The sequence below is a fragment of the Gracilinanus agilis genome, chromosome 4 (assembly GCF_016433145.1).
Source record: "Gracilinanus agilis isolate LMUSP501 chromosome 4, AgileGrace, whole genome shotgun sequence".
Taxonomy (NCBI): Eukaryota; Metazoa; Chordata; class Mammalia; order Didelphimorphia; family Didelphidae; genus Gracilinanus; species Gracilinanus agilis.
In genome coordinates, this window is record NC_058133.1 from 355,758,475 (window position 1) to 355,772,049 (window position 13,575).

Genomic DNA, 13,575 nt, shown 5'->3' on the forward strand with positions numbered 1-13,575 from the left:
ATGCATTGCTGGTGGAGTTGTGAACTGATCCAGCCATTCTGGCTGGCAATTTGGAATCACGCTCAAAGGGCTATAAAAGAATGCCTGCCCTTTGATCCAGCCATACCATTGCTCGGTTTGTACCCCAAAGAGATCATAGATAAACAGACATGTACAAAAATATTTATAGCTGCGCTTTTTGTGGTGGCAAAAAACTGGAAAAGGAGGGAATGTCCTTCAATTGGGGAATGGCTGAACAAACTGTGGTATATGCGGGTGATGGAATACTACTGTGCTAAAAGGAATAATAAACTGGAGGAGTTCCAGGCGAACTGGAGAGACCTCCGGGATCTGATGCAGAGCGAAAGGAGCAGAGCCAAAAGAACATTGTACACAGAGACTGATATACTGTGGTAAAATTGAATGTAATGGGCTTCTGTACCAGCAGCAATGCAATGACCCAGGACAATTCTGAGGGATTTATGGTAAAGATGCTACCCACATTCAGAGGAAGGACTGCAGGAGAGGAAACATATAAGAAAAGCAACTGCTTGAACGCATGGGTCGGGGCGGACATAATTGAGGGTGTGGACTCGAAACTACCACACCAATGCAACTACCAACAATTGGGAAATTGGTCTTGATCAAGGACACATGACAAAACCAGTGGAAAAGTGCGTCGGTCATGGGTGGGGGGAGTGCGGGGGGTGAAGGGGAAAATAGGAGCATGAAACATGTAACCATGTTAAAAATGATTATTAATAAATGTTAAAAAAAAAAAAAAAAAAAAAAAAGAAATAGAGAAGCTTAGATCAGATGATGTGGGAGGAAAGATAGTGAGTTCTCTCTTGGACATATAAAGACAATTTACATTAATGACAGAATGATGCTATTATTAATGAGAGTTAGTATAGCATTATGGAAACAACGCCAACCTTGGAGTCAGGAAAACCTGGGTTCAAATCTTGCCACTGGCACATATTGGCAGCAATTGAGGGATAGATCTCTTATTCATTCAGTATGCCCCAGGAAATTCCTTAAGTAAAGGAAGTAAAAAAAACCTTTGTTGGCACCATGGCTCCTCTTTGGGTCTGATGAAGCCTATGGGCCTCTTCTCAAAGTAATGTTTTTAATGCAAAAAATAAAACACATAGGCAAATTAGATTGAAACAGTTGTCAAAGGGGGCAGCTAGGTGGCTTAATGGATTGAGAGCCAGGCTTAGAGATAGGAGGTCCTGGGTTCAAATCCGGCCTCAGATACTTCCTAGCTGTTTAACCTTGGGCAAGTAAGTCACTTAACTCCCACTGCCTAGCCCTTACTGCTTTTCTGCCTTAGGACCAATATACAGTATTAGAAAGTCATGCTCTTAGCCTAGGATCAAATAAATAAGATAAAATTTGTAAAGGGTTTAGCAAAGTACTGGGCAATAACAGGCACTTGATGTTTGTTCCCTTCTCTTCTGAGGCTATTTTACAGACCAACCACTGATTTGCATCAGTAGAAGGAGTTCCCACAACCAATGAAATTATGAGATCAGATTAAAAAAGAACACAAACACATAATCAATTTACGGGACAAGCAAATAACTTTTTTTAACCATCTGGTCCCTGGATTTTGTTTCTACATTGTCTCATTCCATGAAAAATAACATAATTGTTCAAAGCAAGCTAGATTGGATTACCTTCCCTTTTTCTCTCACTAGGGACCCAAGAAATAGCCTAATACTCCACAGGCTATTTCCTTTCCTCATAGGTGGATTGCTAGTAGGAAACCTCATATGTAGCTAAGTGGTTTTTATATGAACTTATTACATGATCCTTTGCAATCAAATGGGAACATATGATTAAATGAAAGTTAGTAAAGACTCTTCAAAACCATGAGGCAGAAAGTATCAATTGAAGAATATATAGTGGTGGGAGAAATCTAAAGACTCTTGCTCATCTGTCACAGAATGTATATCTCTTCTACATAATGTATTATGTAACTCCATTTCTGTAAAATTCTAAGTGAAAAAAGGATTAAAAAGTAGTTGATGGAAATTTCGTCATTATTAAACAGGCCTGAATGATCAACTGATTTCTTGGAATAATATTTTGACGGATTTCTATAACTTGGTTACCACTACTAGATAAGAAATAGATCAAAGCTGGGCTTACTGTTTCTTTATAGATCCAAACCAATAGCATGTTATGTTTCCTGAAAAATAACAAGGCAAGGAATGCTTTGCTCTTGGTATAGTACAGATGCCTGGCTATCTGAGTCATGCCAACTTCTGCTGAAACCACAAAGGTAATTTACCTGAGATCACCTGGAGTTGTTTCCTATTACCTATAACTTAACCAGCTCCCCCAGCCACTTACAAGATCGAAAAGAGAAGCACACAAAGCATCTCATCATGGTTACTCTACAAGAACAGTGACCTGAAGCACGTCTCCTTAAATCTTAGTACGTCCTACTTTCACATGATGAAACAAAATAAAATTCCTTCCTAGCTGAATCACTGGCTATAGGAAATAAAAAACAATGGTACCATACGACTTTTATAATGTACTTTCTCTTTTTGTCATGTGATGATTGCTAGGTCACTCACACCCAATCTTCAAGTCTTTCCCTTTCAGCTGAAGAGGCATCCAGGTGTGCCAGAATGCTTGCCATTTGCCAACACCCTGGGTGTACTGAACCACAAAGTATATTGTGTCAATGTCTTAGATCTTTCTCATAGCTCTTTTTTTTAATTCAAATATATTTTATTTTCCCAATTACACATATTAAAAATTTTCAACATACAATTCCTGAAATTATAATCTGAAATTATATCACCTTCTTTCCCTCCCTTCCCCTTGGAGATGGTAAGTAATTTGATCTGGGTTATATATGAATTATAATCTCATAGATCTTGAAAGGACAATCACTTTGCATAATAAAATGGCAAAAAAGAAAAAGCAACAATTCAGGTTAGCCTAACAAGGTGGGCCCAGGTTATTTTAAAAAACAGAGATTGTGGTTTTCTATGAAGTGTTAAATACATTACATAGCACTGAAAGATGCAGCTATTCACAACAATTCAGGAAAAAGTCCTCCAAGACAGGCATTTGATAGTTAAGGAGAGGGGGGGGAGAACCAAACAAAGAAAAAACAACCCCAACATTAAAAGGTACCCACCCATTACCTCTGGAATTTCCCTACCTGGGCAAAAAATAGGAGTGGTGGATTAAAGATGGGAGTGGCCAATACAGTGCAAGAGAGGAGTCACACTTGGCTGTTCTCCAGGAATGGCTACATGCAGCAGGTTAAGTGTGTAAAAGGAAGACTTAAGGAGTCTTTTGCCGATTGGTGCCTATACTAAGAAGTGCTGCTTTTCACTTGCATGGATTATCTCTACACCCACCATCTGAGTAAATCTTGACAAAAATAGTACAGAAAGAGCTACATATACTACCACGTAAAACAACAATAACAACGAAATGGTTGCCTGAAATATCCAGGATGCTCTAAGATGTCAGATTATGCTATTTTTTGTCCAATAATACCTTTGTGTGCAATTACTAAGTATTTTTAAGTTGCAGAATTAAGCATTAGATAAAGGCTAGTTTGTAAAGAATGAGTTATTTTTAGTTAAAAATATATTTTAACTTTATTTTTTTGAGTGTTCAAAGAAACAGAATAGTATGTGAAGAAAGGGGGAAGGAGGATTGGTACTGCAAGAAACTCACTAGACTAACAGTAGGAGACCTGTGTTTTAATCCCAGTTATGCCAATAATCAGTTGTTTATCCAATAAGTGGGAAAGTCATTTAATTTTCCTCATCTATAATAGTACTTTTAGTTTTAAAATTCCATGAAGTATGAATTGCAACTCACACCTATCCCTCTATTTTTCTAATTTTGTGCAGATATTATAAAGGCCTCTCCCACAAATGGTGAAAATGAACCATACTGGAAAGAACCAAAGAGGTAGTTTACAGAATACTGTAAAGGTTATTCTTAGGCTGCAGTAATGGCAGGTAGCAGCACAGCTCAGCTTGTGGGGGTTGGGCAGCTGTTGGGGCCAGTAGCAATTCAAACCCCCTGCAGGCAAGAGCTTAGAGAGTCCTTCACACTGAAGGCCCAAGTCCAATGGCTCCTTTGTAGACTATAACTAGATATTTTCATTTTGAGCTACTTCCCATTTCTCTGACCAAATCTTTTCCAACTTTCTCATCATCTCAGTTTTGAACATTTCAAGAGCTTGTGACCAGTTTTGATTATCTTGGGATGGTTTGGATGTGATTGCTTGTTTTTTCTCCTCTTCTGATTGCTCGGTAGTCTGGATTTTCTCTGTGTAAAAGTTGTTGAGTGTTAAAGATTTCTTCTTCTTGTTAATCTTTCTCTCTTTCTTCTGGACTTCCTGGATCTGGGTAGCCATCGTTAGCCCAGCAGCTTCTCAGCTTTATCCTCGCGCTCAGGGTCTGTCTGCAGTCTTTTGGCTCCTGAGGTCTGAGGTCTGGTTTTTTCCAAGGTTAAGCCCCATGGTGGACCCTCTTGCTTGATCCTCTGCAGGAGGCTCCTTTACAAGTCTCAGGGCGCTGCTTCCACAGTCGTATACCCGTCTGCACTGGTTCCCCACTCAGGGTTTCAGAGCCTTCGCTCCTGCCTGTGTCCGCCTCCGCCCGTGTCTCCACCCGCGCCTGTGCTCCGCCTCTGCGCTCAGAGTCCGTGTGCGTTCCTTAGCTTTTTGGGGTCCTAAATCTTGCTGCTCTCAGGAACAAGCCCTGGAGCTGCCAATGACTCGATGGGTGCCCCAAACTTGCTCTATTTCTTTTGACCTGGCTTCGGAGCTGCAGGTGGTGTGTGTGTGTGTGGGGGGGGAGGGGGTGGGGGTGGTTGCTCAGCCCGTGATTTAGTGAGAGCTGTTTCACTCCTTTATAGCATGGAAATGCCCCGATTCCATGTACCTTCCACGTTGCACCCTGTTGTGGGGTCCCTCCGTTCGACTGGGGTTGTTTTTATGTCTCCTTGAGAAGTCCTTTATGTTTCGGTCAGGAGAGGTTAAGTGCTGCTTTTTACTCTGCCGCCATCTTAACCCGGAACCCTAACTCAAGCTCTATAACTAGATATTTTCAGATGATAAATATGGCTTGAAAGGTAATTACCAATACTTAAAGATATCTCTAGTTATTAGGGATCAATTCACAAGCTGAAAGTTGTGTGGAAAGCCTATGAAGATCTCCCAAAGCAGGAAGTCTCTCCCAACTGCCAACTCCTAACAAATATGGAGAACTACATGGAGTGAAGATGGTTTGAACAGTATGAAGACAACTGCTTCTTATAACTGGTAATTTCTTTATTTAACCAAGGAGGATATTAACAGAGGATGTTGGGAACTTAGGAAAGGTGGGGAAGGACAGAGGTTTCAAGGAAAACTAAAACTAAATCTAGTAGAATGGGAACTAGGCCGTCCCCCTTTCAGGTTCCACACTCAGTTTGGCTACAACCACTGCTCTCTAGCTTGCAGATGATAGGGCTAGTTTGATCAGATGATGTTAAGTGGCTATATTTCTTCAGAGATGATTTGTAGAAGTTGATGGCAATTGATTGATGAAATATATAAACTGCAGAATGCAGGTTGTAATAGAGATAGACCGGAACAGCTGGATATAGTGCTGAGGACTCAGGCTAATCTCAAACCTGAAGTAGATTACAGGGGTTCAATGGAGAGTACCCCAAACCTCCCTTCACCCTCTCACCCATGCTCAGGACCGAGCTGGTTTGCCTGGATCCACCTCCTTATATAGTGCTACCCCAACGGTCTTTTAACTGACTCCTGGCTTCTTTGGGGTTCTAATTCTGAACCCCAACTTGATGCTGCTTGCAGAAAAATGGCCACTTGCACAAGATGGCTACAATACAGAGCTTCAATTAGGTAAAGCTAATTAGGTTAAGTTTCAATAAGCTGTAATCTTTCCTAGACACAGTTCAAAAACCATGAAAGAACAACTAGATCAAGTAGCTATTTACAAAGAGAAAACAAACAGAAAGAGAAAAAGAAGTTCTTTACCAAATGATTGGCATCTTGTCATGCAGGTGTGTTTGTTGGCACCCCAACAGTAGCTGTAGATTATTAAAAGCACTAACTGGTAATGAGTTTCTTAAAAATACAGTACATGAGATATGAAAATAGAACATTTTTCTTGAGGTTTATGAGTTTTAGTGTTGTTTTCACTCCTTAGATAGTATGGAATCTTGTCAACTAAGTAAACTAAGGTGATGTTTCTGAAAGGAGATTATGTAAATGCTGAAGTCTTGGAAATATAAAATAATGAAAGAATTTTAGCTCAAATTTGGATTTTAAAAAGCAACTGATAATTAGCAATGGCCTTTTCCCAAAAGTTCCTTCAATATATCCTAAAAGAGGAAAATAAAGTACACAGCTCAATAATTAAAGGCCACTGTTTGGAGTGATTTATGTAGGACTTAAATATAATTGAATATTTAATGTTACCAGAAAAAGTTTTGTCCATATTATAAAATCATCAGCACTCTGACAGAGAGATAATAGAAAGAAACTATAAAGAAATGGATAGCAATCAATGTTAGCCAGGATCCACTGACAGGTTACCAGAGATTACCCAAACAATATTTCTATAGCCCAAGGAAAAAAGTTAAAATTTTCAATGAGCAAAAATCAACCATGAGAGTACTACAACAGGATCAGTATTGTAAGATGGTTGGTGTGAACATTTTATGAAGTAATAATTTGTATCTATTGTACATTTTAAAGACACAGTGACACAAGTAATAAATTTAATCACTAGCAATAAAGAAAATATAGCAAAGTTTTATAGTTTATATTTTATATAATGTAATAAAGCAAACAAAATATTGATTAACTCCTTTAACACTATAAGAAAGCTCAATATAAAGAGTTGAAGAATAATGATGTGATCAAAAGCTTCAGTAATTTAGGATGAGTAGGCAAGGTCCCTCCTGATGCAACTCCCTAACTCCTGCTCTTTTCTGGCATTGGTTCTATGGCATCAGTATTTTTTGTGGGTTTGCATGGCACTCCGTGTGGGTTTCAAACAAATCCCACAGACTTAACAGATTTTCGAGGCAAAGAGAATAATATAGGCATAAGCATGAAATATATTCGACATAAAAAGATCTGTTTGTAGAAGTAATTTTCTCCTAAATGGAAAAATAAGAGACCAAATTATCATATTCCATATATGGCTACATAGTCATACAAGTAGGAAAAAAATGGAGTATCTTTTTTTGAAGAATATCTATTAAAGTGATTTTTAAAGTATAAGTTAAATACAGGTCTTCTCTCTATACCAGTCTCACCAGGAGATAAGGTTTATATTCTCCTGAGTTTCAGCTTCAGTTGTATACCTTATCAATATATATATAAAATTCAACACGCAATATCTTTCAAGGTAAGTTTCACATGTTTTGAGGTTTTGTTTAGTATCCCTTTCCGTCCCTCAGATACCAAACTCTTTAGTATTATTCTATTAAATCAGTATAATGGGACATTATCAATCTTCCTGAATTGAGTTGAATGAATTCTATATAAAACTTTTTAACTGTATAAGCTAGTAGTAATGTAATGTAATGTAATGTAATGGTGAGACTCTGGTAGTAGACACCTTTTAGTGAAAGATGAAATCAAAGTATTTTAGATTTTTACATGAATGGAATTATTTACATTTTATTTTAGACGTATATGAAAATTAAAAGTCTAACTCAGGTTAAGCAATAACGATGATCTATGATATATGTATTTCTCTCTCTGACATAGTAAGGTTCAGAGCTTTAAGCCACTCATCATGTAATAGCTGATAAAAGAAACCAGCAACATCCAACTATACTCTCCCTCTTTAAACTCACTGTTCTCAAGAGTTTTATTTTCCTTGCTATTTTAAATATACTATCTCAAATGCCACTTAAGTATTATTGTCTGAATAAGTGGGTTTTGGGGGGGGACTTAATTTCTTCACCTGTGTGATTAAAAAAAAAAAGTAACCTACATATATTTCCCTAAGTAAATTCCTCACTTAACACAAGACAGTGAAAGGCAAAATTTATATTCAGCATTTGATATTCAAATGCCAACCGAAACTAAGAAAGTTTAGCCATTCTTGACTGATATAGAACTCATAGTTAAACTCTGAAAAAAAGGTTTTAAAATTAGTAGTTTAAAACTCAGGTTTGGAATTCTGAGAATTCTCAGAATTATAGGTTTAATTTTAATTAAAAAAAAAAAGACTAAGCTGTTCATCATATTTAAATATAAATATGGACCATTAGCAAATTTACTGGATGTGAGACCTTTTAAAAAATTCCATACCTATCCTTCCTTATTCCAAAAAGGGTAGGAAAGGTGAAAAGTTAAAAACAAACATAAGCCCCCCCCCCAAAAAAAAAAGGAACATAAAGAGGCAAAGATTACAAATTTATTTTGGCAGACAAGTTATGATTAGATTGTCTTCAGGACAAGGATCAAACCTTCATTTTAGCTCCACAGCATTCATTAAGCACCAAAATATGTACAAAATGCAATGTGAGATGCTATGGATAGAACCAAAAATATCAAACAGTCCATGCTCTTGAGGATCCTTAATCTGAAGCTATTATACTTGGCTACTAAGTCTAAAAGCAAAGAATAGATGAAGAAAAACTACAGGGAAATTAGTTTATTATGTACCTTATTGTTAAGATAAAATAAGGTATAAATTTGAATTGCTATTTTCAGTTTCAGCCTCTGAGATGAAATCCTTTTTTTTTTCCCCCACAATGCTGCTACAAGATATATAATTTGTTATTACTAGATATACTTATGTGAAATTAAGTCAAATGAACAAGGAGACAATTTACCACACTTATATCTGTTTAATTTAAACTATGAATCAACTAATACTGATAAATATGCAAAGCTGTGAAAAAAATTAAAAAAGAACACATATATTTTTGTTAAACTCATCAAAAACAAATATAAGGATTGTTTTTGTTGTTTTAAAGGTTTAGTGAAAAAGAATTTGCTAAATATGAATGAGATTACAGAATCGAGGCTTCTGTTTGGAAGGATTTTTCCCACTAAGTAATGAAAATAGGGGAAAAGTATGACAATATATTTTGTTACAGCAGTGTGGCTATCTATAAAAGCTATTGAAAAGAGTAGTTTTTTTTGAAAGAACTAGAAATAAAGGAAATGCTTAAATAATAATGACCATACTTTACCTTCAGGAGTAATTGCAGAAGGACAAACTTCTTTTAAGAGATCTCCTAGTGTATGTAATTGGCCGTCTGTAGCAACTGGTCGAAATAACTTCTGAATGAAAGGTCGTTCAGTTGTTGCCTATTGGAAAAGCAAAGAAAGGGAAAATACACAAGAATTTTAAAAATCTGATGAATTAAAACCTTGTTGATCACAAATTCATAAAAATTAGAAATTTCTAGTATATTGGAGAAATTATGGGAATGTAATGGATAATAGATTTTTTGTCACATTACTTATATTTTGAAACAATATGCTAATGCCATATGCTTACCAGTTTATTAAGCTAGTTTTAAACATTACTATAAACAAGTTCTACAAACAAAAACTTTTCTTTTAAAAATTGCTATGTTCTTTTAAAATATTACACTTCTTTCTCAGGCCTAAAAGGAGGAATATAAACAAAGAAGATACAAAAAAAGCAAGAAAATACTTAAACAATTTGAAATACTCAACTACTTCAAATTACTTTTAGAAGATATCTTTTCATCATTTCACTATAGTTTACCTCCTTAGAAATAAGTGTGAGAGAAAAATTGTTTTTCTTACCTGTTCCTGTACTACTACCATCTTTTAACTCAATGCAATACCTTCAAACAAACACACACTAGGCAGTGCCTATAAATTCTTTAGCAAATCTCCCCAGCTCCATATCATATATCTGGTAGGCACATCATACATTTTCAATCATAAATATTCAGTGACTCCAACAACCCATTCTTAGTTTTTGTGCCTAGTCTGTAATGGCAATGGAGAATGATATCATAAAAACATTTTAAGAAGATCATTTTGGCAGTGGTGGGCAGTGACCTGGGGAGAATAAGCTTAGAGACATGAGGAAACATATTAGAAGGCTGATATTCAGGGAAATGAGGTTGACATAAGAAATATGAGAAAATGCAGAGGGAGATGTAAATGCTGAAACAATAGAAACGAAATTTTATAAAACCAAAAGCATTCTATTTTGAGGTTAATTCAGCAAAGAAAATCTTTTGCAAGGAATTGGAGTCTCAGTTATAGGCAACTATAGTCATTTTCTTTGATGGAAGAAGTGTGAAGGCACTGTCAAGTATAATGACATGACAATGACAGGGAAAGAAAAATCTGGTTTAGTCAAAAATTAAAACATTTTCCCTTCTTGAGAACAGTTACTGGATGGTGGAGAAGATACAGAGACTCACCTGATTTCTACCAAATTACTCTCCAAACAACCATGATATAATGTCTCAAATGAACTTTGGAGCAGCATAACACACAAAAAGATGGGGTAAAATAATTTTTCAGCCCAAAATAATTTAAAAGTCTGGCATGAAAGATCTAGTGCAGTAGGATAGAAGTGGGGGGCAAAGCAGTATACCAAAGCAGGCCCCTTAATGGCAACAGGACTTAAGAGGGTCACTATATCAGCAGCAAAGGCTTTTGGAGCTCTTAACCACAGATAGTAAGGGGGGGAGGAGTGTCAGACAATTGCTCAGAAGGAGATTACAGGGCTCCTTTTGTTGGCTCTGGGTGCAAGACTCTTGTTGCATTGCCCATACACAGATCCAGGTTGCAGTCCTTGGTTGTGATCTCAGGGTAAGGAGAAGCATTAGTATAAACTAGTGCTTGAGGCGATAGGGGAGACTCCAGTCACTGTTCCAAGGTGGAAAAAGAGTACTTGGGGTTGTTCACAGATCAGAGCACAGGCCAGGAGAGTATTAAATACACCTCTCCTTATATCATACTATCTTGGAAGAACTGAAAACTTAAAGATCCTCAGAGATAGCTCTGAAGGCAGTTACACAAAGAACTTGAAGCTTGGAACAGTGCTCTCTTAACCACAGTTACAGAGCCCAATTATGACAATTTTATAAGCTAAAAGGAAAGAAAAAGGCTAGAAAATGAGCGAATAACAAAAAAAACCTCAACAAATAAAAGTTACTTTGGTGACAGGGAAGATCAAAACATAAACTGAGAAGATGAAAAAGTCAATACTGCTACAGGTAAAGCCTCCAAGAAAAATACAGATGTGTTTCAAGCCTAGATGGAATGACTAGAGAAGCTCAAAACGGATCTAAAAAAAAAATCAAACAAGAAGAGAGGTAGAAGAAAAATTGAGAAAAGAAATGAGTGATACAGGGAAATGATGAAAAAAAAAATTTCAACAGCTTGGTAAAGGAGGCACCAAAAAATGCTGAAGAAATTTAATACCTTAAAAAATAGAATAAACCAATTGGTTTTTTAAAGGCACAAAAATCCACTGGCAAGAACTCCTTAAAAAGCAGAATTGGTCAAATGGAAAAAGATATATAAAAATTCACTGAAGAGAATCATTACTAGATCTTTCTTCATTTGTCTCTGCTTATCTAGTCCAAACTCTGGCCAAGGTTTGGAAATGCCATCAAAAGCCACTCTGACTTAGTTTTGCCAGTGAAAAAGAAGTTCTAATAATAATAATATTGATAATGTTACACCTTGTTTGGGATGAAAGTGTGCATTATTCCCTAGTTTACATTGATTTAGGATTAGTAATCATAGATTGGCAACTTCCTAAAGAAAAATAGTGAAGTTAGGTGCCCTTCACTAGGAGATATCAATCTCTCCTTTTGAAAAGAAGAATCCCCCTCCCCAAGCAGCTTTATATATATATATATATATATTTGTACAGGCCTTTGATATACTTTTTCAAAAGTGGCTAAGAGATACCCACCTCCCCGCCTTTTCTTTTAGGAAGAAGTTTGGTTGTCCTAATTTCTATGAGATAAACCTCAAAACTTACAAGTTATAACCTTGACTTAATGTTACAACCTGACTGTTGCTACCTGAGGAATATTATAACAAAATTTGACTTAACTGAGAAATTGAAAACCTAAGGAATATTCCCATACGCTTGAAAATGTTGGAGGATAGAGGATAGGACAAGATAAAGAAATATAACATTTCATGTTACACTAAGAAGTGTTGGGAAAGATTAAGAAGGATAGAGGAAAAAGGATAGGGCAAAATATAACATACAAACACTCAGATGATGGGGAAAGAGGAGATAGTATTATGTTATAACCCTATAAATTCTGTGTAAATCTGGGCATCTGTGCCCACTACTTCTGAAGCTTCTCAGACTGTGGAACCACTCTCTCTCTTTTTCCCTTGGCTACTGAACTGTCTCCCCCCCCCCCCCCAAGAATACTGCCTCTCCCCAGGCAGTGTTCCTTCACCCTTGTCTCCCCTCCCATGCCTCTGAATAAAGCCACATGAACTCTGCCAGCATTGTCTCCTTTCTGCTCATTAGAGTGATTCATGAGGGAACGAGTCACCCCAGAATTCCACTCCACATAACCTGAACAATACAGTCCTTCTGAAAATGGCACCAAAAATGTGCTATTTTTCATAATAAAGTTTTCTTTTAAAATAAAAATATAGAAGGACTTCTGGATTAAGATGACCCCAGAGTAGAAAAAAGGCACTTCCTCTCCTCTCCACTGACCAATATAAAGTGCCTTAAAAGGACAAAACCAAAATCAGATGAGCGAAGGGGCTCCATTTATAAGAATAATAATAAGAGCCAGCCTGTAACCAGTGTTATGAGAGAGAGAGAGAGAGAGAGAGAGAGAGAGAGAGAGAGAGAGAGAGAGAGAGAGCGCTGTATGTCATAAGGGAAGTCAATCTCTCTAAGACTTAGCTTCCTCATTTGTAAAACTAGGGAGCTGAACTTTGACTTCTGAAGTTCCTTTAATGTGATTTTATGTTTGAACAGAAAGAAGTGTTGTTTCAGGTTAACTTCCTAACTCCTAAGCGTCTCCCCTTGCCTCTTCTCCTTCAGTTTCTATTTCTATTTCCTATTTCTATCCTTTTCTATAATTGCAAGACAAACTGGAAAGGGTCTCTCAGCAAGGTTGGGTAATGGGAGGAGTCAAAAAGATCGCTCTCAAAATGGAGTCCAAACACTTAGCTAACGCGATGATTGAAGTCTTGCTGGGTAAGAAGCGATGGAATCTTTGACCAGGGAATCAGGGTTTCAATATTCAAAGAAAGATCCTCAGGAAGCCCTCAGGACTGGATCCAAGCTGGGATATCCTCCTCAGAACTTCTCCTCTCCTTCTTCCTCCAGAGACCTCTCCCAGAATTCCCTCTGGTCTCAACTGTCAGTAACTGCCACCAACGGCCTTCTTCTGGATCTTTTTGTCCCATCCCCTATCCTTACACAATTGTAGGGCACAACATTGAAGGTAGGGAAAGTCTGGGCATTTCCATGCTAAAAGGGAGTGAAATTACTCCCACCAAAGGGCGAATTCATTACCTCTCCCCCACTCCACCTACAACTCCAAAGTTGGAGAGAGTGCGGGGCAACCTCTAGGTTC

The 13,575-nt window shown here is 37.2% G+C and overlaps 1 protein-coding gene across 1 annotated transcript in view; it reads right to left on the reverse strand.

The window, feature by feature from the left end:
- The window catches only part of ATG5 (autophagy related 5), a 145,510-nt gene that overhangs the window by 18,287 nt on the left and 113,648 nt on the right, over nt 1-13,575 (reverse strand). The window contains exon 6 of the mRNA XM_044676643.1: nt 9,202-9,319. Coding sequence (XP_044532578.1) covers nt 9,202-9,319 — 118 coding nt within the window. The remainder of the gene's footprint in view (nt 1-9,201; nt 9,320-13,575) is intronic.